This window comes from Camelus dromedarius, chromosome 2 (genome assembly GCF_036321535.1).
Source record: "Camelus dromedarius isolate mCamDro1 chromosome 2, mCamDro1.pat, whole genome shotgun sequence".
NCBI lineage: Eukaryota > Metazoa > Chordata > Mammalia > Artiodactyla > Camelidae > Camelus > Camelus dromedarius.
Window position 1 is genome coordinate 58504328 of NC_087437.1, and position 27894 is coordinate 58532221.

The following is a 27894-nucleotide window of genomic DNA, read 5'->3' on the forward strand; positions in this document are numbered from 1 at the left end:
ACGGCGGTGATGGTTGCACAGCTACGTGAATGCACTTAAAGCCACATAAGAATGGTTAAAGCGGTAAATTTTATGTTATGCATATTTTACCACAATAAAAAATAAATTAAGAAAAAGGAAGGCAGAAATAAAAAAGAAGAAAAAAACACCTTCAATGACTCCTCACTGCCTAAAAAGTATGTAAAGATTTCTTAGTCAGACATTGGAGGTCTACAAAACCCCTCTCCCATTACGAATATCCTGCTCTGATCAAAAACACACTCCTGACGCCGTGCCTTTGCCCATATTCACCTGCCTACAGTGCCCTTGGATTGTATACATTTTTTAATTTCCTGTATATTACGATGTTTGATAGCTTAAGAAGTCCTTCTCTTTTTTAAATTTATATTTTATTGAGTCAACAGAGGTTGATATTTTATAAGCTACAAAAAACATTATATAAGTTTCACATGTACAACATTATATTTCTACTTTCATATATCCTACAGCATGCCCACCACCCAAAACTTAACTTAAGAAAGCTTTCTGAGAGGTTCTGAGTCTGGAGAGAGACAGCCTCCTGGGACCTAGTCAGTTCTTAAGAGACAGCGAGGGACTCAACCATGAGCCTGCCTGTGACATGCTAACCAACCAGTCAGGAGTCACACCTCCTCTAGCAGCCACATTCCCCAGGAGACAAGATCCCTCTGCCTTAATCATCCCAGGGTCAGGTGCCACACAGCTAGAGACCACTCCTCCAGCCCGAAGCCCGCCGAAATCACTCCAACTAACTGATTGCTGGCTGTTTACCTTGCCTTGTCTTGCCTTCCCTGCAGAAATTCCAAGAAAGACCATAGACTAAGCGCTCCCCTCACCCTTGTGTTGTTTCCTGGTCACAATCCAGCATTCCTCCTGCTGTCCTGCATGGTGAGACACGCCTCTTCTCTGTAGGGGAACTGAGAGTAACACTGAACTTTCCTTTCAATGGCTTTGACCTCTGCCTGCAGCCACTTAGTCACCTGTATAAATTAAGACCCAGGCACAAAACAGCCATTCATTCCCATCTTATCCTCACAGCTCCCAATATGTGTTTACAGATGAAAAGAATGTACTCAAGAGAAGGTAGAGGAAGAGGCTGGTTGGGAATAATTGGCATGTGATCAAGGATTATTTTAAGCAATACATTTAGCAGATGGGAAAATATAGTAAGGGGTTGACTAGGGGTTTATTTTAACCAAGTCTTTTAGTAAGCCACAGTTAAATAGGAACTCTTCCTTTTCTATTCATTCATTAATTCAAAACATATTTATTGAGCACTGACTATATGCCATGTAATAGCCTTAGCATTAGAGATACAGCAGTCACCACAGTAAAAAAGTTTAAATTTGCTTCTTTGTATGAAGGTTTTGACCCTAGAGGGACAGAATGCTATTTTAATTAATTGTGTTTCATAGAATATTAGAGTTGGAAGGACCCTAAAAGATTCAGTACCTACTCTCCTTTCCCTAAACCCTAGAATTTGAGAGCTCAAGGATGTATCTGTCCTAGATCACACATCCAACCAGAGATAAAATGAAGTCAGTTGCCCACATCCCATGTTTCCTGCCTCACAAGCATGTAATGCACCTGTGTGTGACAACAATGATGTTAAAAATGGCAATGAGAAGGAGTATGAAACACACATACCTTGTCAAAGCAGACAAGGTTTAATTGTCCACATACATTGATCCTCTGGGGGCTAATGCAAAAGATGCCTCTCTTCTTCAGCCTCCGCTGGGCATAGATAATGCCCGTGGTCAGAGCAGCAGGTAGAGCAGGAGGAACTGCAATGGTGATGACATCCAGGGCTTTCTTCACCACCTCCTCAGGGGGTTCCTGCGAAGATAAAGTCCCTCTTCAGCTATTACAGATCAATCAGTCATGAACTCTTTAGTGCATATGACTTTTTCCCTTCTTTTTGTTTATTTCTTTAGATCAAATTCCTAGAAATGACATAAGCGGGTCAAAGATGGTTCAGAGGGTATGAATGTGTCTATGGCTCTCAGGACATTTTGCTAAAGTGGAACGAAAAAGCTTGTAACAATTCATACTGCTACCAGCAGAGGAGAATGTACCAGTTTGCCATGACCTCACCAACCTTGGGTATGTGGATTTTATTTAAAAGTCCTCATCTAACAGCTACGAAATAATACATTGTTGGGATAAATGTATTCTTAGATTGAAAATGAAAAATAGCATAAAGAAAAGTACAAGAGCAGAGGCATGTTGGTAACTCAATAAACAAAGTGTTTTATCCCACTAGATCTGATGGTTGCCAGGGAACTTGGTGATCAACTGCTTATATTGGGGACCTGGGGGTACACAAGCAGGTTTCAAGGTTTGGCTTTGTTTTCCCAGGTTTGAAAACCATGCCTTATATGAAGGTCTACATGCAGAGTATAAAATATAGATGAGTGTACATAGGCAGGCAGAATAAGAACAAAAGCAGCTCACCCCACTGAGCACAAAGACGCACAAAGTATAGATCATCCCAATGGTGGCTGTCCCTACAAGGCACAGGAGGAATCTGATGGCGTCCCTGTAGAGCTTAAAATTCATCGGCTTTGGGTAGAGAATGGATCTCACGAGGTCCCCCTTCGCAGTGTTGAATCCTGAAACAGCAAACACACCCCCCACACTCTCAGGATGACAAATCCTACTGCTAGAGTTCTTCTAAACTTCAACATCGCCTTTGTTTTCTCCAGAGATAATTTAAACAGTGCTGAAGCCCAAACTCAGTTAAAGGCTAATTGGCAAAATAGCTAGAATGGCTATATCTTAGCTCTTTCAGTGCCTGTTCTTCTCTGGCCTTCCCTCCTTCCACTTCCAAGTTCAACGCATCCCAGTCATAGGAAGAGAGCACCATACGGGGGCAGAGCACAGCTTTTCCAAATACAGCTTCATTATAAGGAAAGGACTTGTAAACACACGTGTGCCCACACGTGCACATGCATGCACACACATACACACACACACATGACACTTGAATTTAAATTAAATGGCCCAGTGAATACATATGGATTCAATTTCTAATACTTTTCATCATCGAGTTTTCAGTTTTCAGTCCTGCCTAGAAAGAACTTGGGTTAGCTTTTTGGGTTAGAAGTTTGAAGTTCTAGGTCCAGCTCTGTCAAAGACTGGCTATGTGATTTTTTTTAAAACTTCACTTGAATAGTGTGGGTCCCAGTCTATTTGTGTACAAAGTGGAGACAGGCGTCTTTATTCTACTAATTTGATATGTGGAAATAGTGTATAAACTGCAAAGCACATCGTCATTGCTGTCATCAGGGTTATTATTTTTACTAAAAGGCATAAGCCATAGTTCAATTCCCATTTAAAATATCTATATTTACATTTATTAAGTTTGTTCTGTAAAGACTGCTCCTTACCTAATTAATTTAAGGCACTAGACAAACTGAGCAAAAATATTTCATTTAAATAATAAAACAAAGGAGATGCTAACTAACCCGTCTGCAGTACCACCGCTTTCACGGTCCCAGAGCAAGCCACCTTGGCCTGAATAACCTCTGTTCCGCAGAAGAGGACATGCCGTTTGTAATCCGCTTCACTCTGTGTTTTCCAGGGCACAGAGCCATCCATCTTAGGTAACGGAGTTTTAGTGACCGGAATACTTTCTCCTACAGAAAACAAGCAACACATTTTGTGAGATGGGATGCCTTCACTCACTTAAATCATGCGAACACTAAGTCATCATTCGGCGGACATTTTTTGTGAGCCTGCCAGGTGGCGGGAACAACCCTGGGTACTGGGGATACAAGGAGAAACACAACTTGTTTTTAAGAAGTCTGTAGTCCAGAGGGAGAGATGGACATGGAAAACAAATAAGTATACTGTCATATTATAAATACTATGTGTATTGTAAAATCAAATGTGGATGCTGAAACAGGCTGGGAAAAACCTACATTTAGGGAGTAGCAATGTGCAGTCTAGAATGTGGGGTCTGGGGAATAAGAGGCCATGAGAACTATGTAGGAGCCCAAGCGTGGAGGGCCCTGTGTGCACATACTTAAGCGCTGACATGTTTTTCTCTCGGCACCGATGGTAGGAGGGAAACAGGGAGCTATTTAACTGTATGACTCAGGAGAGTGCCATCATATCTATGTACAAGAGGGTGTACTCTGTCTGCAGTCCAGGGAATGAATTGAAGTCTGATGAGGTTGGAGGCTGGACATCCAGTTGAGAAATGATCACAGGAGTCCCAGTTGAAGAGGATGAGTTCTGAACTGTGGCAGCTGGCAGCAGGAGTAGAAAATACTCCTGGTTTTGAGAAATAAGGAAATGAGTAGCTACAAAACGGGGATATTTTTATATTGGCAGATCATGGGTCCAGAGGAATTTTAAATGGCTCCCTGGTCTCTGACTTGGGAGAATGAGCAGAAGATGGCATTAATCTTCAACACAGGGATTATAGGAGGAAGGAAGAATTGCCTTTTGGTCGCCATGAGCTGGAGATGCCTTGCGGAATGATTATGTTGAGATGCTTTGTAGGCAGTTAGATATTTATTTGGGTCTGTAGCTCAGGGGAGAGGCCTTGACCAGAAATATTTAGTTACAGTTCATCACCTTAGAGATGATAATTAAAGCCAAAGGGAAGAGACAGGATTACTTAGGCATCAAGTGAAGGGTGAGAAAGGAAAGGTCCAGGACCTCTGAACAGCAACGAAAATCAAAAAGATGGAGGAAGAGGAGCAGTGCAGAAAGCTGAACAGTATTGTCAGTGGTTGAAGAATTTGGAGAGACAGCACTGTCTTGGAAAGTTAGAGAGAAGAGCATTTTCAGAAGGAAGAGATGGTCAGAATGGTCAAATGCAGCAGATAGGCCAATAGGATGAGAAATTTAAAGACTCCATAGTATTTGCAAATTGGGGTATTAGCGACTTTTGCCTGCGCACTGGGAGGGTCAGATTTCAGTGGGTTGAATTGCTAATACAAGGTGGTGAATGAGTTGTGAAAGTAACCATGGCCTCTTCTGAGAAAAAAACTCATTAAAGCCCTCCACCGGTCTTTGCAGAATGGACAGAAAAAAAGTCAGGGATATATTCCAGTATACTAGGGCCACATTCATTAGGAAAATGGTAGTTGGCACTGTAAAAGTCCCAGAACTAAGAGATTTTTATGAAATCTATGGATTCCTTAGAGAAAGGAACCTGACCTGTCATACCTTTTTTCTTGAAAGTTCACATAGGAGAGAGCTATGTGTTCTTGTCTCCATTTCGTGCCTTCTTGGTCTGCCAGGAGAAGTGGATTTGATTTGGACTTTAATGGGAACCAGAGTACATCAGTATGTATTTACAGCCTCCAATTCCATCTCTGAAAGAGGCTTTATGATTCTTTATCTTACAGAATGGTTGGCACAACATCTTTTCATAAATGCATCTGTAAGTGAGAACTCAAAGCTCCGTGACCTTGAGAAGTCACTTTTTTCTGAACCTCAGTTTCTATATCTATGAGATATGACGTCCCTCCCAGCTCCAGCCTGCTATTTAAAAATGAAATACAGTCAGTCCAAAATAGCCAGTGTGTATTTTGAAAGTAGCAGATTTGCCAAATCCTGCATCATGAACTTTTCAACATTTTCAAACCAAGCTAAGAAGAGCTTGGACTTGACCGAGGGGATTTCAGGATGTCCTTAATGGTTGTCAAACCCTCTGAGTTTATCTGAAGATGTATTTCATGTAAAAATACTAAACATAAAAGTCACAGATGATTCTGAAACATCTAATGACCTCTAAAATCTTTAAAGGTAAAATGACAGAATCGTAATAACCCTTTGTTCAAGAAAGAAATGCTAAACAATCAAAAAGTATGACAGTATCAAGCCTGGCACACAGAAAACAGCTTTAATTTGAACTCTTGGATCCATCCGGTGCAGAGCTGTTAGTAAGATTTGTGGGGATAGGAAGGCCCCCAGGCAACCCCATGCTTTGCTATTATCATTAAGGAAAACCTGGGAGAGCTAGCAGAGGCTGTAAGCCAGGAGATAGGACCATACCTGTCAGCATGCCTTCATCTACCACACAGCTGCCATCAATCAAAACGGCATCACATGGCATTTGTACTTTGTTCCCTGTCAAAATTAATAGATCTCCAGGTACCAGGAAGCGTGATTCCAGTTCCTGGACTCCAGCTGAAAGTATGAGGAAACAGAGTCAAGTCAGGTTTTTCTCCACACAAACACAGTCCAATGTCTACCTAAATTGGAAATCAATGAAAAAGCAACCAGGGTATATAGAAAAAGGAGGGTATTCCTCAACATTGATTCAAAATCTGCAAACAATAAGAATAAAAAAGATAATATATTATATTACTACATAAAATAAAAACCTTTGGGTGGCAAAAAAAAACCAAAGGATAAAACTAATAACAGATTCAGAAAACACATTTGAAACCTACATTATAAACAAAAGATTAATATTCCTAACAAAGTGTTCTGAAAAAAGGCATATAGCAAATGACAGTATAGCAAAATTGCTGGAATGTCAACATACAGTTCACATGCGCGCACACATTACAAATAGCATGTTGCTAAACATTTGAAAAGATGTTCATTCTTACTCATAGTAAGAAAATTGAAAAATCTGTCTTTCCTGCCTTCCTTCCTTCTTTCTGGCCTTTCTTTACTTCTTACCATCCTTATCCAGTCCCAAAGCCCCAAAGCTATAAGGGGTTAACCCAAATAGACATCTATGCAGGGGGCTAAGTGGGGAGGGGAGGGTGGCAGCCCCCTCCACGTGTTGGAGACTAAGAACAATGGACGGGTGTTTACATGGCCTAGTACGGAGTGTCAGAGTCTGAGGAGGGAGACAAGGGCCCCCACAGTGTCAGTGGCCTGGTGTGAGATGCTGGAGTCCAAACAGGATGAAGAAGGTGTCTGCATGGGAAAGCAGCAGCAGTGATGGGTGATGGGTTACATGCTGGTAGGCTGACACAGTAAGTGGATATAACGAGGCTAATGAAGACCAGGTTTCTCACTGAAGAGGGGAAGTTACATATACAAGCAGATATAAAACCAGAATGAACTCTGTGGTGTTGGACTAGAATTGGAGACAACAACGTAAACTAGTTGTTTTCAATAGACAGGGAATTAATATAAATGTGACTGTGTATGTATACAAGAATATACGCAAATATAACATATTTGCTTGTCTTTTTTAATATGCATATTCTCTAATTCGGTTCCTGAGAGGGCCTTGGAACAGTGAAAACCCAATAATACTGTGCACATCCAGTGCCCAAATTTTGGTTTCTAAATTTCATTTCCCTCCAAAAAAAACCAGGGCTCTTAAAAAAAAAAAAAAAAAGGCTGATTACAACACGGGGCCAAGAAAAGTACAGTATAAACTAAAGCATCCTGCTATGCCACTAAATAGGGCAGTGCTCAAAGAGTGACGGGGACAGATCAGAAAGATATCAAAGCCAGCCTAAAGGACTCTCACTGCCTCAGTCTGTAACAATTTGAACATCAAAGTTAATAATGATAATAATGAATGATAACCCATCAAATAAAATAGGCATTCATTAGTCCATAATGACATGAGTAAATGAATAAGTAAATGAGGAGAAAAGATAGCTTTTCCTTACAGTAAATTGGCCATTAATTAGTGTAGAAGAAAAGAAAATTAGAAAATCACCATTTGGCAATTATCAAAGCAATAACTAATCTAGCTAAGAAACATCAATAGATACTAAAAACTAGTGGATGAAAATTTGATGAGCATGGTTTATTTATATAGTCTCAAGGTATCTCTCAGCAAAATAAAAATTAATTAGAAAGAAAAAAAAGTAAATTTACAATAGAGAAACCTGGCAGACACCATTTAACTAAGTAATCCAAGTTATTATCACCAGTAATAGGACAAATTTAAATTATATGATACCTGAGAGGAAACAGTGAGAACATGACATCACTTTTGTAATATTCCAGCCCAAAATGCATAAACCAAATTTAACTATAAGGGAATATCAGACAAATCCAAACTGAGGGACATTCTACAAAATAATTAAGAGTTGAAAGAGTCAAGGTCATGAAAGTCGAGGAAAGATTAAAGAAGATTAAGGAGACATGGCAAACAACAGTATTGTATAATCTTGGATCCTTTCTTATTAAGACCATCACTGAGACAATCAGAAAAATTGGAATAGGTCTGAGCATTTGTTGGTACTAATACCAATATTAACTTCCTGATATTAATGTTTTCACTGTTGTTTATTTAGAAGAACGCCCTTGTCTTTAAGAAATATACACTAAAGCATGTGGGGGTCATTGAGCCTCATGTCAAAAACTTATTCTCAAATGGTTCAAGGAAAAAGTTATTTGATTTATTCTTGTGACTTTTCTATAAGTTGTGAATTATTTCCTTAAAAAAAGAAGGAAAAAAAAGTGAAATATACATGAGATAGCATCACTCATCTATCTAATTAGAAAAATCTGTAAGTCTGTCAGCATATTCTGTTGGCAATACTGTGAGGAAACATCCACTTTCACACTTTTCTGGTCCAAATGAAAACTGGTACAATGTCTATGGAAAAAAATTTGGCAACATCTATCAAAATTGCATATACATTTATTATTTAACTCGGCAATTTTACTTCTCAAAATCTATACCAAAGATAGATTGGGCAAAAATATGAAAAGACATATGCACAAGGTTTTTTATTACAGCATTATTTATAACAGTAAAAGGCTGGAAAAAAATCTTTCAATAGAGAGTTGATTGAAAAAAATTATGGTTCCTCCACACAAGAGAGTATTATGCAGCTGAAATAATCAATGAAGACTATATATACTGCTCTGAAAGGGCCCCTGGGAGACATCATTAAGTATGTAAAGAATACACTCCAGGAAATATAAGTTAAATGTATGTAACATACCCCTGGTATTTAAAAAGCAGCTGTATAAATATATATCTTATTCTCTATATTATCACTATGAATGTTACATATCATTGTATTTTTGAATGCAAAAAAAATTAAAAGACAAAAATGATTACTATTGACAGTATGAGTACATAGGTACTGAGAGGAGAAATAGGAAGTAGATTCTGAATGTCTTTTATGGATTTAACTTTCAAATCATGTAGATATTTTATATAATATCTATTCAAGCTAATATAAAAATAAATTTGAAAAGCTGGCACTAAAAATCTAAAGCAAAATGAACGAGGTGAACCTATCAAGTCATTGGAATAACCATACAGAGAAAAGTTTTTTTGAGTCACTCTAAAACATACATTTTTAAAGTGTAATTTGTATCTTCCTAATGTTGTTTCACAAAAAGGAGAAAAAAGGAACTCTAAAAAAGTCTTAAACTGTTTTTAGGAATCATATTGTTGCAGGTGTGTTGGTTTGTTACTCAGAGATTATTGTGTATAATGGGATAAAGCAGATGAGTAATTTGTTGCTGTCATTGAAAATCAGGTCTTTGGGTGTAGAGAAAGGAGAAACAGAAGTATAATCAACAAAGTTAAGTGAAAAAAAAAAAACCTATAGTTCCAAACTTAAACTGGAAATATCAGTATAAACTCTTAATTTATGTTATCTTTAAAATATTATTTCCAAGGTATGTTTTCTGAAAAGGCCTGGAAACAATGACTAACTCCATAGAAATGAGCACTCCTAACACTCTGATTGAGGTTTCTAAATACCATACCTAAGAGGTCTTTGGGAAAATGGATGTGTCCAGGTTTGGAGCAGGAATTATCCAAGATAAATTTAAATCTTATCATATCAGAAAGCAATAAAAGTTTCAGACTACTGGGATCATGTCAAATGAATTCAGGAGTCAACCTGAAAAGACTCTAAATGACCAAAGATGGGCAATTTCAATGATAATAAGAATAAAAACTTCAATGGATGATAATATATTAACCATGTTGACATTATTCATCCATAATGACACTTAAAATTTTTTTAAAGCCTTTGGAAAATGTTAGAAGATCAACCTAGTATTTTGAAAGCTGATAAATAAAGAGAAATAGTCATATATTTATCCTGCCTTTCTTAAACAAACTGGATCTCAGGGTAATGAAATAGTTCAAGAAGAGTATCTCTCTTTACAGAAATATTCCATGTAATATATGAAGATGACATATATTTTAAACTCCTAAAGAAATAATAAATCTAGGTCATGAAAAAAACTCAAGTTTCTCATCCCTTTAAGTAAATACGCAGAAAAAAAATGCGTATGAGGATGAGAGTAGTAGAACAACCAGAAATACAAATCAAGTCCTTTTCTGACTTCTTATGTACATCTAAAATAATGTGACTTACCTTTTCTCCCAAATACAGAGACTGTAATGCTATTATGTGATTCAACTAAACGGTGGAGCTTTACGGATTGCTGGAAAAGAAGAACAGAGAATAGAAAAAGGCTTTTCTATTTGAGGATAGGTCCCAGATACTATTCAGTGAAGTGCTAGCCTTCTTTAAAGATGGAGCCAACTGAATGTACTGTCTAAAGATAAGATTGAGTAGCCTGCTACTCAACTGAAAAAGCATCTAGTGCATGATGCTCTTCACCCAGTGATAAGAGGTATGTGTTCTTTAGTAGAAAGGAACTTCCCAGCATGCTCTGCCCACTCAAAAGAACTTTGATCATTCAAGATATATATTTATACCTAAATAGCTTCAAGAGCTAAACATTATTTCAGCTTCAGGTTACCCCACATCAGAGTTCCTAACCTATAACTTAATAAAGGGTTCAGTGGTTCCTGTTATTTCTGTGTAGTATTTGTTGTTTTAATATATGAAATACATGGGACATTAAGAGTGAATTAATAAGAAGAAACAAAAATAATAATAAAATTATACTTTATTTCACATTATTAAGAAACTATTGTGTGAAAGACCTTTCATATGGTGCTGGGGATTAAAAGTCTCAATCATTTAGTGTTTTCATTTATTTATTATGATTTTCCCATAAGACACTCCCCAAATTTCCTAGCTTCAAATCATTTACAAATCTGATTAATATGTTCTAAGAATGATTAGTAGAATAATACAAGGTGAAAGGGTGTTTTGCTATAACTTAACTCTTTTATTCATTTAGGCATTCACTCAACATTTATTGAACAAACTTTATGGGCCAGGGACCCATAAAGGGGTAGAATGGTCAACCAAACCGATATGGTTCTTACCATCAAGGAATTTACAACTTACTGGGAGAAATACATTTAATCAAATAATCACATTCATGAATGCATCATTACAATTGCAATAAAAAGAAAAAATAAGGTGATTTTGGAGCATATATAGCTAACGGAACCAATAGAAATCTTCACTGAAGAAGTGACCTGAATCAAATTTAGATTGTTGGATCTATGAGTCTTAAACTCAAAAGAGGTATTTGGACTTGAGATATATAAATCTGAAAGTCATTAGCATGTGCCGTTAGAATTCACTAGCATATACAGTACAAGAATAATGAAGATTCAAGGTACTCATATGAAAAGACCAATCAAGATATTAATTATAATAATAATAACAAAGCTATGCAGAAAGTAATGTAACTGTGCTACCTCTTACATAAGAAAGAAAAACTAAATATATGTATTTGTATTTGCTTGATTTGCCTAAAAATTTTTTTTGAAGAATGCTCTAGAAACTAATAAAAATGTTTACAGAAATGGAGGGGCCAGGGAAGAGGGAGACTTTACGTGATATACATTTTCATATTGTTTTGATTTTGAGACACTAGCTTAAAAAAAAAAAAAAAGGCCAGGTAGAGGAGGATGAGCTATAAAAAGAGGAATTAGAGAACTGGAGAGGTGTTGTTACTGAAGTCAAAGGGAAAGAGTGCTTCCATAGCAGTTAATGGTCGCAACTGCAACGGGGATGTTTAGTGAAATCTACACTGTGAAAAAAAGTATCCTTTGTAGGAAGGGAATCATAAAATCAGTAAGCAAAAGGCCAATAGCCTAATAAAAATTAATGAAGGACACGAATACAGTTCACAGTAAAAGAAATACAGATAGCTTAACACACGAGCAAGAGCTCAACTTATAGTGGGAAACATGCTGTCAAGGTTATGAAATTCTATTTTCACTTATATTGGCAAAAATAAGGAAAGCAAACACTCATCTACTCTTGGGAGAAGTGTATATTGGTATTACTTGTTTAAGAGGCATTTTGACAATGCCTACTAAAATAATACATCTAACTTATGATTAAGTAATTTCAAGTAGAGATAATTTATATCTTTTTATCAATACAGATATATATATGTGTATATGTATTTGTTATGTACGCATTTACATGTAATGTAAATTATATATACTTGTGATGTGTGAAAAGATACATATGCAAAACTCCTCACTGCAGCATTGTTTTAATAGAAAAGACTAGAAACAACTTAAATATCCATCAGTATAAGACTGGTTTAAAGATTATGGTACATCTAGAGAAAATATATTTGTGCAGATATGGAAAGAGATTTAAGATGTATTCGGTGAAAAATGCAAATGCGTAATAGTGTATATAGCGTACTTCCATTTGTGTAAAACAATTTAATGCATGTGTGTTTAATAGTGCTGAAAGTATATAGAACATCTGGTCCAGTGGATATCTCTTAAGAGGGGACCTGGACACTGAGAGAACTAGGGTGAGAAGAATATTTACTTTTCAGTTACACTGTTTTGTTCTGTTTGAACTTTTTAAAAAAAACTATGTCCATATAGTACACCTTCTATTAAGGAAGAAAACTAGCTAGTTAAAAAGAGAATTTTTAAAAAAAAATTTTGAAACCATCTATGGGCCTTAGGATTATAGTGGTCACCTTAGCAAGAGTTGTTTGAACGGAGTCATGGGAGAGGAAGCCATCTTAGTACAGATGAGAAATGGAGAGATGAGTAAATGAAGAGAGAGTGCGTAAAGAGCTAGCTCAAGAAATTTTGCTGTAAAAGGGAGAAAACAGGTAGAGTAGTACCTGTTAGAAGTACCTTCAGTACCTGAAGTTAGAAGCATGGTCAAGAGAAGGGATTTTTTTCCCGCTCCTGGGCATATATCCAGAAGGAACCCTACTTCAAAAAGACACCTGCACCCCAATGTTCATAGCAGCACTATTTACAATAGCCAAGACATGGAAATAGCCTAAATGTCCATCAGCAGATGACTGGATAAAGAAGATGTGGTATGTTTATACAATGGAATACTATTCATCCATAAAAACAACAACATAATGCCATTTGCAGCAACATGGATGTCCCTGCAGAATGTCATTCTAAGTGAAGTAAGCCAGAAAGAGAAAGAAGAATACCATATGAGACCGCTCATATGTGGAATCCAAAAAAATAAAATAAACATAAATACAAAACAGAAACAGACTCATAGACATAGAATACAAACTTGTGGTTGCCAAGGGGGCAGGGGGTGGGCAGGGACAGACTGGGATTTCAAAATTTGTAGATACTGACAGGCATATGCAGAATAGATAAACAAGACTATACTGTATAGCACAGGGAAATATATACAAGATCTTGTGGTAGCTTACAGCAAAAAAAAAAATGTGTATGTTCATGTATAACTGAAAAATTGTGCTCTACACTGGAATTTGACACAACATTGTAAAATGACTATAACTCAATAATATAACGTTAAAAAAAAGAGAGAAGGGATTTTTTTTTCATTTGTTCGTGGGTTTTTTTTTTTTTAAGTGGGGAGAAGCTTGAGCATGTTTAATTGCTAATGGGAAGGCTCTTGGGAGAAGGGTGGAGAAGGGGTCATTCACTGACCACATTAGCATGCTGAGAAGGTGGGAGAGGAGGCTATGGAAAGCACAAGCAGAGGGCATTTCCTCCTCCGTAATGAGAGATCCAGGCAGGAGGGAGGTGGAGACAAGAGTCCCTGGCAGTTGGAGAGTGAGCAGTTGAGCAAATTCCTGTCTTATGGCTTCTATCTTAGTGAAAAAGTGAGATTATCAGTTGAATTAGACCAAAAGTGGCATATGGGTAGTTAGGCATCTCAGAAAACTGAAGGAAGATTTGGTTTGAAATCTTAATTTCAGAGAAAGAGAGAGTATGTTGACCAGAGATGTATAGAAAGTTTGCCCAGGTGAGGTTGGTATTCATGGATTTACAGTGTACTCAACCAACCTGTTTTGTGTGATTTTCCCTCTACAGCACCTAGATCCCCTGATGTAGGCATAAAGAAAGCCAAGAGTTGGATTAGGATTTTGACAAATGAATACCAACCAAACCAAAAGGGCAAAGATAATAAACACTCCTTATTTATTAAAGATTCATCCACCTCCACCCTTCTATCATCTTCAAGATCCATCAGGATTCTCTATATATAATTTTTTCATTTATTCACATTTCATAAATATTTGCATATTCTTCTTGATAATCAGCCTGAATAATCTAAAGAGAGGGGAAAAAATAACTTGAAAGGTTAGGGATTGGGATGTGAGGGAAGGGAAAGAACTAACACTTGAGCATTGGCTATTACGCTAGACATTTACAAACTCAGTCTCATTTGTTAGGGAGTGGGCAATCACTATTTCCTGATTATACTCCTCTCTAACAAAATTTCAGCCAAGTCATAACTCTTCCTTTCTGAGACCACAGGATTGGTGGAAAAACTCACCTCTCTGAGATCATACACTGTCAAAGCTATGGAAATGATGGACATGATTATGATGGCAAAAGCATACTCCTTATAGTCTTCACTAAACCACAAACAGACACTGAAGAGTTGAAATATGTAAAATGGATTTAAAACCTGTTGGCAGACATAAAAACAGGAAGACAAGGGAGATATTTAGGCTTCACACTTAGCTATTCATTGAGTTGCTTGTTGTCGTAATCATCTCCATGACACAAATCATCCCACACAAAATTCTTTTTTTTTTTTAATGGAGGGACTGGGGATTGAACCTAGGACCTCATGCATGCTAGGTACACACTCCACCACTGAGCTATACCCACCTGCCCCCACACAATATTCTTATTCTTATTATATTTATGCAATTGCCATGTGTCAGACACTGCACTAAGCAACTTTACCTGAATTTACTCCTTTGATTCCCATAATTATCTTATTAACTAGAAAGATGTAAAGATGTAAAGATGAGGAAACTGAGCCTTAGATCTTGAGAATCTTGCCCAAGATCACACAGCAGCAATTGTCACAGACCAGGACTTGAACCCAGGCAATTACTTTTAATCATCGCTGCACCTTATAATTTACAAAGTACTATCTTGTGTATCCTCATGTTGACCATCACCACAGTTGGGTAAGGAGTAGTTATTATCATGTCCAATTTACATTTACTGGCCTTTAGATGGGAGAAGTCATAGGTCAAGTTTACAAAGTTAAAACGCTTTCTAGTCTGTTGTTCTTCTCCATGACACCACATCTGAAGCCATTAAGGCATTTTAGGTTAATGTATGCATTGAAGACTAAATTTTCTCATCAGTAGAGAGCCAAGCTGAAGGTGGTAATCTGTATAAGCACCTGGAACACTATGGAGAAAGCAGAGATTAACTCCAACAGTTGTAATCTTGCTTTGGTTAAAAACATTTTGTGCCCTTACTCAAATTCCCTCTAGTTGATTTCCATCTGTCTAAACCAGGAACAGTAATCCTTGCCGCTGGTTAGGGAACAAGCACACAGAGACTTTCCTTATCAGTTTATTCTGCTTTCTTTCATGCCTTTAAGCTTGCTAAAAAATTTTAAGAAAGTAACTTGAGTTTAGTAAGCATTTTTGAAGGCAAGGAGGAGTGGAATTAAAGTGTAGGAGAGGACCCAGAGTACAGCTGTCTGGTTATAGTGTCATAACAACCGCCATAAAATGAAAAATAAGCCCAGTGTTAGAGTCAAAGAGAAAAAAAATTCAGCTTGGTAAATAAGGGCCAAATCTTTCTTTCCATCCCCACACATTGAGATCAATAGAACTAAGGCTGAACAGGTGTTTTCTTCTTACAATTCTGGATGCTGAGGAAATTGTATCTGTTGCCCATGAGAAAGGGATTGAGGTGTTTAAGTTTTATTACTTTAGTTTCACAAAGTTGAGACAGGGGATTAAAAGTATAGGATTAAAAAAGGAAATAAAGAAAAGAAACTTTGTGCTCATCCAGTCTTTAAAGGATGGGCAGACACATAAGCATCAAATCTTACACTGTTAACAGGCAATGTGTGTACAAAATGGACTCCAAAAAAGAGTAGAGATATGAATACACTTTACATTCTTTTTAAATATCCTAAATTACAGTTACTATTAACAAGTATCATTCTTGGTCGCTTGACTAGAACCAAACTTCTTTATCTTCTAACCAGCACCAAAATACTGATTACCTCTTTGATGAGCAGTTTCCAAATTGGTGTGATTTCAACATCGATGGTGTTTGGTCCACATATTAACCTCCTGTGGAAAGAGATCACACATCACTTCGTTACTAATAATAAAAATGAAATATATTTCTCACCCATTCAAAAAAAGATCTATTCCATGTTCACTTCCTCACTTGTGGGGCCAACATAAGCCTCCTTTGTTATATTCCATCCCTTCCTCTCTCAAAATAACTTGGAAGAGGGTTAGTTTCCAGGTATAAAAACAATAAGCATGATCGTACTGCATTTGTTGAATTAGACTCTTTCTGAGGTCTAACTATTTCCCTGATGGTAGTTTGGGTGTTTAATTTTAGCCATGGTTCCATTCAAGTGGTTTCAGGATTGGCACTCTCTCCACTCTGTCTCTCCCCAACTCTGGCTCCATGGATGTGGAATGGAAGATTCATTACAAAAGAACAGTTTCACTGACAAGGGATACTGTACCTACTTCCCTACTCCTATTCAGTTCTGGGAAGCTGCAGAATTGGTTTTACTGTGAACGAAAAGGTGTTGGGCTCTCAAAAATAGCTCCACATGGAGTTCTACGGTCCTTTAATTGAAAACTCAGAGACACAGAGTAGAAAGGGAACCAAACCTAGAGTCAGAGTGTGAGACGCAATCCTTCCTCTGTCACTTCATCTGTGAGACCTTGTTTAGGCCATTAAACCTCTCTGAGTCTCAGACTTCTCATCTGTTACGTTGAGATGAGCATGTCTATTCTAACTACCCACCAAGGTTGCTTTGATGAAGTGAAATAATTGGATAATACTAAACAGAGCATTCCAATGTATTCTGGTATTGACCAGTTAAGATAACTGTTTACTGGTCTGTCTACCTGGCTAACTGGTATTGGCCCTTTGGATCTGGTGTAGATAACAAGAAACAAGGTACCTAATCTCTTGTTCTTCGGTTGTTAAACCTGATCCAAATTTTAGATGTATCTTGGCAGAACTGAGCCAGTCTTCCAAAGAGCTAAAATAATAACAATGAAAAAGACATAATTAGCAATAATATTTTTGAGATAACGTTTTTCTTTTTGAATGCGATTGCTCAAACAACTTACCCAATTTTCTGGAACTGTCCTTCTAAGTTGTTCCAAACATATCTTATTTTCTGCACTTTTATACATCTCACCTACAAAAGAAAAGTACCAAAAAGTCTCTAGTCTGAGGATCAGTGGCTACACAGGAGTTCATGGCCAAAGAAGCACTTGTGGAAGAAGCCTGGGGTGTGTTTGTTGTCTTGGCTCATCCTGGAGCCTCGAGTTTCTTGCCTTATACCTTCCTCCCCTTTCCAACATTCTCTGCAATTTTGCAAATAGAGCTGGACTGTAATCACAGCTACTGTTTATTGAATATTTGTGGGGTTGACTTTTTCATTACTCCATGGTAGGAAAGATATTATCTTCATCTTTCCTTTCCCCTTAAGTTCATTTTGATTAAGTAACTTGCCCAAAAGGACACCTATTAAGAAAAAGGGCTGGAAATTGAATTCAAGGCCATCTGGCCCCAAAGTCTAGTGTCTCAAGGATCTAATAGTTAAACTGGTCTCAGAGGAAGGTCTGAGATTCCCATAACTTCCACTATTTAAGTTGTACTGAGTGAGAGTTGCCTAGTTCATTAATTCTCTAAGTTCAAAACTCTAAGTTAGAAACAATGTGAAGGCCAAAGACGGTAGGTGATTGTGAGACCGCTGCTCAATTAGAGAACCTAACAATAGGCCATGGAACCATGAGCTGTGATTGGCAAATTTATGACATAATAGACACAAAATGGCAGATGGAGGCAGTGATGGTAAAGAATAAAGAGGTGACTTATAAGTTTCACCTCAGACCACAAAATGGAAAATCTCATTATCTCCTGACAATTCCTGAGGCTATTCGTCACAGAGTGAGAAGAGTGACTCCATCATAGACCTCTTAAATACCTTTGCGATTCCCCTAGCAGGAAACATCTCTGCCTGGACTATCTCTGCTCCCTTCATCAACTTCCTAGGCTCTGGAAGCTGGTAAGAGGCTGTTAAGCATCATATTTGCAAGGGGTGGAGTTTATTTGTCCATTTTCTGGAACTTCAGACCAGGAAACAGCAATTAAGAAATCAGGGATCAGCTGTGGGACGATTTCCATCTTTCTGCTCAGAACCAGGAATTATTTCCATCCCCAGGCTTCCCACTCTCCACTGCTTGTTGGAACAAGTTGTAAGAGAATCCTGTTTAACAAGTTAAGCACTGGGTTTTGGTTTTGTATGTGATCCTACAAAATGGCCCTTGGAGTCTCCTCTTAGTCTATGTTTGCTACAGTCTCCAAACTCCCCCTACGTGGCCCTGAACGGTTACCATTTTGGTTTTGTGTTATTACTGTTATTGTCATCATTGTTGCCACAGCTGAGCCTGTGACACATCTTCCAATTTTAATAAAAGTTTCAGTCCTTTATATGAATACATCTCATGACCGCTCACCAATCACCTGAGTGTCGATCTTCTCATTTTAGGTTCACAACAGTCCTGAGAAGCAGGCAGAGAAAGTGTTACTACTCTTATTTTATCAATAAGAAACTCAAGGCTCGGGGAGGCAGTAACCAACCAAGCTCCCTGTGCTATATGCTGGTAAACGAAGCTTTCAAGCCTGTGGGCCAGGACTTTCCATTTCACAACCTCTGCCCCTTCCTCATATTTCGTTTGTTTTAATATTCTTCTTTTGTTTGTCCACCTGTTTGTTTATGCAGTTAAAGATGCTGGAGGTCAGCAATACTCTGAGGCCAGGCCCATAAGGCTGATTTGGGATGCCTGCTTCTCCAGGTGAACGGCCACCTAACAGATTAAGCAATCTGTTAGTTGGAGGCTCTTGACCACGTTTTGTTTGTTTCCTTTGCAAGTTAAGACAACTAGGTAATAACAATTGACAGTAGAGAAGCTGCTGAGAAATTGACTTTGGTTATTTAAAAAAAACTGACCTTGAGCTCATAAAACCAGCTTAAACAACTGTCTACACATATATAAATTTAAGAGAAAGCAGTCTGTGTTATAAAATGTTTTAAATATGAATGTTAGCTAGTCATAACCCAAGTTGTATTCATTTAATATGATGAGAAGGGAGTAACCCAAATACATCTGAATGACAGAATACAAAATAAGGTCATTTGGCAGACATAGCAAACTCCCTAGATACTCCTGGGTGATAAACCCTGTTACATAGATTACAACACAATGTATGATGCTACTAAGAGCTAGTATGCACTGAGCATCTACTAGGTACCTCCCACCACATTGATCTTTGTATCTCTTAGTTTTTATTGAATTTCATCAATTAATATTAGAGGTAGGTATTACCATCTTTTTATACATGAGAAAACTGAGGCTCGGCCGAGTTGAGCGGTTGATCCAAGGTTGCACATTTTAGAAGGATGAAGCTGAGATTTGAATTGAGCTTTGTCTGGCTCCAAAATCTGTGTTCTTTATAATGTTCTACATTGTCAATGAAAGATTGGCACAGTGGAGGATCTGAATTTAATCTTAAATTTGGAGAGAAAAAAGGTTCAATTTCTCTAGCCCCTGCAGTAGCCATGAATGGGCTTACCTTTAGGTCTGGCTTCCTTATGGCTCTGTTGATGATATACTCCTCATCGGAGATGAGGGGGTGGTTGGGAGTGAGAGGAAATGTGCTGTTTAACGCAGACAGGTAGATCCACACTACCTTTTTCCAAGAGTAAGTCTGGAATTCATCCTGAGAAAATAAACACCAAAACCCCCGGGAAATTCAGAGAAGTCATCAGGTTAAAATTCAACCTGAAAAGCATCATTTTAACATAATTCTGTAAGTTTATGGAGTTAATAAACATTCTAGATAGAATGATATGCCTTTGAAAGCTGGTAGACCCAGAGCCTTGAGAGAAAAAACCTTGTCATCTCTTACTGAGGAACTGGGATGTAAATATGAGGCACTGGCCTGAGTCATGAGGCAGAGTCTTCGGCAAGAGCTAGTTTTTCCTATTACCTTCCAACCATGGGACTATGGCCAGATGCAAATTTCATACTGAAAAAAATTAAAAAAATAAAAAACCCAAAAACCAAGCAAGCATTCCAAAGTGTTTCTGTAGGTCTCAAAGGTTAAGAAACCAGGTCAGCTGAACCATGCCCATGTTTTGAGACTTGACTTCAATTCCACCTCTTCCAGAACAACCCTTTAACACTCTTTCATGGGGGTGGAAGCAGTGGGGGTGGGGGTCCTGTCACTATACTAACTCCAAAAGATTCTAAGACATCCGAGTGGATTTTATGTGTAGCATTTACCCATTCAGATAATAACCATTGTTAATATCACATCAGTTTGTAAGGGACCATTCCGGTCCCTGTTACTCTGCTGCTCCCTCTAGTTCTATTCAGTGATGGAGTCATCAGTGAATGGAAAAGGGACGTGGCTTCAATTAGGGTCATGCATGAAGGTAGCTTCCTAAATGATACCTGTGTTAACTTCTTGACAATTACACATGGGCATGTTCAGTTCATGAGTTCAGTCTTTTCCCCATTCATTCATCAGATTCTCACTGAGCGGTTGCATTTCTCCACATGGATGAGATATGAGGGACAGTAAAACACGGTCCTTACCTTCAAGATAAGCTAGGAGAACTAAGTGAATAATCCAAGGCAGAAGGTAATTGGGAGCACAAGAGAGGCCTGGTAAACTTCAGGAGCTAGGAAAAATGGCCAAGGAAGTCAAGCCTGGGAAACAATGTGGTGCCTGGGGAATAGAGGTCAGAGGTGAAGACTGTCTCCACCACACCCACTTCTGCCATGAAGAGTGTCTGAGCTGACTCTGCAGAAAGCAGAGGGAAGGTACAGCAGGTGTTGATTCTCCTGCAGAGAAGCCCACCTCTATACCTTTGCTCTTGCTGCCTCCTTAGCCTGGAATGCACATCCTTCTCTCTTCTCTTTATGTCTTCATGGGGCCAGATCCTAACTATCCATCAGGGTCTGGCTCAAAGTTCACATCATGGGAACCTCTCTAATTTCTCTGGGTGATCTTTCCTCTATATCATCAGGGTACTTGAGATGCTTACCACATCCTACCACACTGCATCCCCCTTTGCCCCTTCACCTTATGACTTCTCTTGGACTGTGGGTAGGGAATCATGTCTGGTGCATGTCTTGTGCTCCTGCCAGGCTCAGCACAGATTCTGAGAAAAGAAGAGAAGGAGAGTGAAGAGAGAAGCTCAGGGAGGGAGAGGAGGAGGTAAAGCACAGCCAAGGAAGTAGGGAGGAGAGTGGAATGAAGAGGAAGGGAGGGAAGCAAGGGAAGAGAAAGGAAGGAAAAGGAGAGAAAAAGGGGGAAGGAGAGGAGGGGAGGGAAGAAACCTTAGTAGAAAGTTGAAAGTTAATGAGTTAATTTTTAAAGTCGGTAAAATTGGCTCTTACCTCATTTTAAAACAAATTACTAAATTGAATCAAATCAAATGTGCATGGAGTTACCTTCAGAGACTAAGAATGACCAAAGATGGCTACGTTTCCAATGATCAAGCCACTGAACTGGTGGCCGTGTTTTGTATACTGTGGACTATGTGACCATCACCCCAGAGCACACCATGACGTAGCTCAGAAATACCTAGCTTTGCTTTTGAGCACATCGGTGGCTCATGTTATGAGAAGAACTTTGAGTTTCTAATACTAACAGTAATAAAATAGTTAATATTTATTTAGCACTTACTATGTTCTAGGCACATAATGCTACATGTGTATGATCTCATTTAAAGCTCAAAAACCCTATGAGGTAGTTGCTGTTCATTCTCCTCCCCATTGTACAGGGGAGGAAACTAAGGCACAGTTGGTAACTATCAGGGCAGGGATTTGACATTCTCATCCTGTAGCCCCTCCAGGGTCCCATCTTACCCTCTGCTCTAGTCTACATTTTGTTTAAAAATACAACTTGATTGGATTGCCATTATTATATCCAGCCTGAACTAAGATTGCCAAAGGACAAAGTTTCAGTGAAAAACTTGGTATGAAAAGCACATCATACTACTCAGCCATAAAAATCGACAACATAATGCCATTTGCAGCAACATGGATGCTCCTGGAGAATGTCATTTTAAGTGAAGTAAGCCAGAAAGAGGAAGAAAAATACCATATGAGATCGCTCATATGTGGAATCTAAAAAACAAAAACAAAGCGTAAATACAGGACAGAAATAGACTCATAAACAGAGAATACAGACTTGTGGTTGCCAGGGGGGCAGAGGGTGGGAAGGGATAGACTGGGATTTCAAAATTGTAGAATAGATAAACAAGATTATACTGTATAGCACAGGGAAATATACAAAAAATGTTATGATAACTCACAGAGAAAAAAATGTGACAATGAGTGTGTATATGTCCATGAATGACTGAAAAATTGTGCTGAACACTGGAATTTGACACAACATTGTAAAATGATTATAAATCAATAAAAAAAAATGGTAAAAAAAAAAAAAAAGAAAAGCACATCATTTGTAGGTAAATAAGAACACAAATGACAAAAGGAGCATCAGCACCAGAGACCTCGCGTCACCAAGTAAGGACGATGACGGAGATAACCTACTCTTGGTCCTCTTAAACGAAGCACATGATACTAACTACTAAATTTCCAATGATTACTTAGCAGTTTATAAAAAACCTTCTGTGTCAGTTGTCTTCTTTTAGGATCACAATTCTCCAAAGTCAGTATTATCGTCTCCATTTTGCAGATGAGCAAACTGCCCACCCACAAGGCTACGAATTACCCAAGCCAGTCTGTTACGGGGAGTAAGAGAGAACAGAGACCTGAGACCAGGTCTTCCCACCCTGAATCTCGGCTCCTTCCTCTCTGTTTCAACAAGTCATCCCATGGTTTGTGGCTCATGTATAAAAATCACCTTGAATTCTGCTCTGTGTAACAAACAGCATCCAGTTTCTCAGAATCTCTGATCTCCTGGCAACAGAGAATCTGATTCCTAAAATCCAGCTGTCACTCTCTGGCTCTGTTACAACCACAAACAGACCTCTGGACTGTCTCTAAAACAGGAAAGGCAAAGTGGAGCATTGGCACTCCCAAGTTCTCACGGGCCAGTGTTAATCCAATGTACCAACTGCATGCCTTAGTCTAGGTGAGTATTAAAAGATGAAATTCGTCTTGTTACAGTTGGTAGCATCACTAAATTGAAGAAGGTGCTTGGATATATTTGCCTCTAAACTCATTTCCTGTCATTCTCTTTTACCACCAGGGTCTTTTAACTCATAATTCTGCATAATGCAAAGTAGAATTCTTGAAGTTAAATAAAGATGCCACAGTGAAACATTTTTCCTAGAATAAGGCAGTATTCTTGACTTTTCTCTTATTCACTACCCTGTTAAAGACTGTAAAATCATCCATAGTTTTTAAAAAAACTCACCCACCTTTTTTGGGGGGCGAGGCAAAGAAGTGAAGGGACAGTGTGTCCCTAAGAAGTGGTCACTCGGGTGACATCATCAACTTCTCTGTTCAGCTTGGTGTTGTCCAGGATAGAAAGAGCACAGGCTCCTTTGTGAGTTCAAATCTCAGCTCCACACCATGTTGAAAAAAATCACTGCAATTCTCTGAACCTGATTTTTTTATCCAGGAAGTGGGGGGATAAAAGACGTGTCATGGATGTTTGAATGTTTGAAGGATTACATGCAGTAGCACTTAATGACCTGGCCCGGGGTGTGGCCCATAGCTGGGTGTGACAACTGCTGGTGACAGAGCTGTACCCCACGTCCATAGTGTGTTGCTCTTGGGATCTATCTGTAAATAGAAACGTATTTTCCCTTTAAGGAAACTTTAGAGTTTCTAAGAGTCTATTTCTCTTTTCTGGAGAAGTCTATTTACCTGGAAAAGGCTATTTCCATTTCTATCTGTTTCCCAGCTCTCTCAAGCAGTTAATGATCTTTAAAAGCCCTTAAATGCACCAGAAGAACCACCACTTACAGTAATTGCTTTGTAATGCAAATAGTCCAAATTGTTTGCCTGATAAATCTTGACTTTTTAACACCTCAAGTCTCATTGAATAGACTTTACCTCCTCTTTACCAAGAGAATTAACCAGATCTGCCTTTGAACTCTTAAAGAGGAGGACTTCAAATAATTTAAGAGTGGATTTCAAAGAACTGAATGTACACAGAAGACTTATGTTTGACCTGGACCGAAAGAGAATAGAGAAGCAAACTTGGGCTTTTTTTTAGTTCCCTGTGAACTTGAACTTTCTGAACCTGGGAATGCTAACTTTTATACTGAATAAAATGAGTGACCTTGCTTATTTTCCTTCAACTTTTTGCTATAACCTCCTCATCTCTTGGAATTCAAAAGGAGTGTAATGGTCACTCCACAAAATGCAGTATTTCTGAGCTTGCCTTCAGAGGAAAACAGTAACCCATTGCACAGTTCTGGACATATTAGGAAATCAGTATTTTTCACTTGGAGATGGATACACTGCCTTGGATCTGAGCAGGATCCTGACAAGAGCCCACTGTGGTCTGTCGTCTCCTCTGGGGCCCTGGAACTTGGTGGGAAGTCCTCCTGGACTGAAACCTCCCACCTTGGTGGAGGTTCTCATATATCTGGGGGTCCTCCGTTGCTGGCTGCTGTCCTCCAGGCTCGCTTCCCATTTTGTCTGTATTGTTCAGGTGGCCTCTGGGATTTGCTTCCCATTTTGTTTGGGTGGCTGACTTCTGCTTTTGGGATTTTGTTCACCATTTTTTTCCTGAATTTTCTTCTTATAACACTGAGATTAAGACCCTGCAGAAGGCAACAATAATTCTAAGGGCCTGATGAAAATGTCTATGGTTATTATGGCCACTTTGAAAAAATATTAAAAAACAAATTCTGATCCTAAGGGAACAGAAGTGCTTCTAGGAGGAGCTTGCATCTCTCTCGCTGTACCTTTAGGACATAAATGTTCTACCTGGTCTTCTCAGGAAACTCTTATCTAGGCCATCTCTAATTCCTAAGACCAAAAAACAAAGGAAAAGAGGCTTTTTAACTCAAACTGCTAAAAGGACTGTCTTGCTCAAACAGCCTCCTTGAAATTGTCTGTCAAAGGCAGATACAAATCTTATAGTCTTTCCCACACATAATATAAGAATTTGGTCCTATGAGGAAGGAGGCAGACATCATTTATTCCAATTGTTATTTATAAACTAGTGACTTTTTTGTTGTACCCAATTCATGACTAAAGTTTTAAAATGAAAACTAGGAGAACTCTGTCTGTGTCTGCCTGGACATCTTTATGTCTCTGTATGCGCCTTAAAGACATCGTGTGTTTCTACCTTTGGGCAGAATTGCCAAATTAATCTGTAAAAGAGTTCTATTTAATTGGCTTAAAGAAAATTAAATACTCAAATTAATTCTCAGAAATATAGTAAAAACTAACCCAAATGAATTTCAGGTTTGTGTGATCTGGGAAATATTCTGTATTAAATTAATATTCAGTAGTAAAGGTAAAGTTTGTTTTAATTAATACAGACATGCCTTTAGAGTCATCAGCATTATGTATAATATTTTTATTGTACCTAAGTTTACTAAAAGTCAAATAAGTTATCTCTGTTACAAAATTTGTCAGCAAGAAAAATAACTTGGTATGATATTTTCATAAGTAAATTAAATAAATGTAGATGGGATAAGAGTTTTTAAGTAAACTCTTTTAAGAATAATTGTGTTGTATGATGTGTCTACCTCAAAATAGTTACCCCAAACCTTTTTGGAACTTGAAACTTTAGGGTCTTGCTAAATTAAGTTAAATGATGGAAATTTATTAAATATCTAGATAATTCCCAAATAAGATACTGAAACACTAATTACTGAAGATAGGCCTCCTTTTACAGAGAAACTAAAGGTATTTGGGGACTATTAGTAAATATGTTTGGTTCTCTTCTATAAGAAAGCACAAGTTTTTAAAAATTATAAAAAGTAATTATAAATTTGCCAATCTAGATTGCTAATGCAAAAGTTCATAATTGCTTACTTCTTGATTTTTTACTAAAAATGAAGGTTTCTAAGGCTTAAATATTCTAATTAATATATGTAATTAAAACTACCAATATTAATAAGGACAATATTTTCATATTCAATGATATGTTTTTAAAGGTATAAAGATTAGAAAAGCATTTTTTTAAGGGAAAAGAAAATAATTTTGTCCAAAAGTTGATTATTTCTACATGGGAAAGAAAACAAAGGGCAAACTTAAACACATATAGAAAGCCATAGAATGTTTGTAGGGAAAAAAAAATTTGGAAAGAATTTTATGTGCAGTCAAGACTGGCTAAGATTGGGATGAATTTAATTAAATGAATAAATTTTAATATCAAAAGTAAGCTGGTGCAAAATTTGGTTTTTCTCTGTTAAAAGGACAAGGTTTTTCGAGATTATTGGTCTGGTCTTAATGAGAAAATGTAAACAAGGATTCTCTTTACCTTTAATGTTATCTGTCTAGAAAACAAAGTTTCTACAATGTGTAGCTAAGGTTATTTATAACTATATAACCTTTTACATTTGCCTATGAAGTCTTTAATTGTCATTTTGGTTAAATGAACAACTAAACATTGTTTCACAGTGATTTATGAGCCTACTTGTCCAAGTGTTTAAAAAAAAAAAAAGGCATTTGATATTTTTGACAAACTTCCCCAAATCAAATTCTAAATGAAGTCTTTTTAACTCAGAACTAACTTTGAGGTATGAGATGTTCCAGAAGACCCCTGAGATAGCCCACAGATTTGTTCTTTGTCCTTATAAAAAGGGAGATGTTAAACAAATCAGGCTTGTTTGATCTGTTAAATTACATGGGAAGTGTTATCAAATAAGAAGTAATACTGTCTTCTTTATGTTGTGTCTGGATAGGTATATACTGTAAGTGTTTCAGAAACTGAAATTTCTGGAAATCTAGTATGTCCTGGCATAATGTTATCAGGCATAATCCTAGTTATTAAATTAAAGTGTTGTATGCCACAGAAGAAACCTAATTCCCTTGTCAATTGCATTGTAACCATACCATTTAACTCTTTTATCAAGTACATATAGTTATTGTTTTACTCTGATGCTTTTATAAATACGTTTCATCTTTAGAGACATTCACATAAAGGACTCTGACACTTTCTCTAGAGGACAGGTTTCTGACAAACTTTCAGATCTTACTATTGAACTGGGTAAGAATTTATAGCACTCTAAAGAAGAAACAATGGCTTCATAAAACTGCTAGCAAAAAACCAAGCTCAAGAATCAATTCTAGGGGCAGACTATAGCTCCAGTGGTAGAACACATGCTTAGCATGCATGAGGTCCTGGGTTCGATCCCTAGTATCTCCATTGAAAAACCAAATAAATAAATAAACCTACTCACCTCCCCCTGCAAAAAAAGAACAGTTCCATAGGAATGAGTGAACTGATGAGGATGATTATAACTTTTATGTTTTTTATTTAAAATATTGACAGTTATTTTATATTTTGCTTTTCTAGATTTAATGAAACTTTTTCTCTCAAGCTGTGACTTGTAGCAGTTTGATAATGCATACTTTACA

At 37.7% G+C, this 27894-nt stretch overlaps 1 protein-coding gene across 2 annotated transcripts in view; it reads right to left on the minus strand.

Annotated features, from left to right (window-relative positions):
- Window positions 1–27894, minus strand: part of ATP13A4 (ATPase 13A4) — a 118290-nt gene that overhangs the window by 45204 nt on the left and 45192 nt on the right. For both annotated transcript variants that reach the window (XM_031453421.2, XM_031453425.2), the window contains 10 exons: window positions 19940–20086; window positions 17428–17498; window positions 17256–17336; window positions 16329–16398; window positions 14619–14753; window positions 10308–10377; window positions 6031–6165; window positions 3486–3656; window positions 2473–2630; window positions 1666–1854 (listed from right to left, as the gene is read on the minus strand). In XM_031453421.2, the coding sequence (XP_031309281.2) occupies window positions 1666–1854; window positions 2473–2630; window positions 3486–3656; window positions 6031–6165; window positions 10308–10377; window positions 14619–14753; window positions 16329–16398; window positions 17256–17336; window positions 17428–17498; window positions 19940–20086 (1227 nt within the window). The remainder of the gene's footprint in view (window positions 1–1665; window positions 1855–2472; window positions 2631–3485; window positions 3657–6030; window positions 6166–10307; window positions 10378–14618; window positions 14754–16328; window positions 16399–17255; window positions 17337–17427; window positions 17499–19939; window positions 20087–27894) is intronic.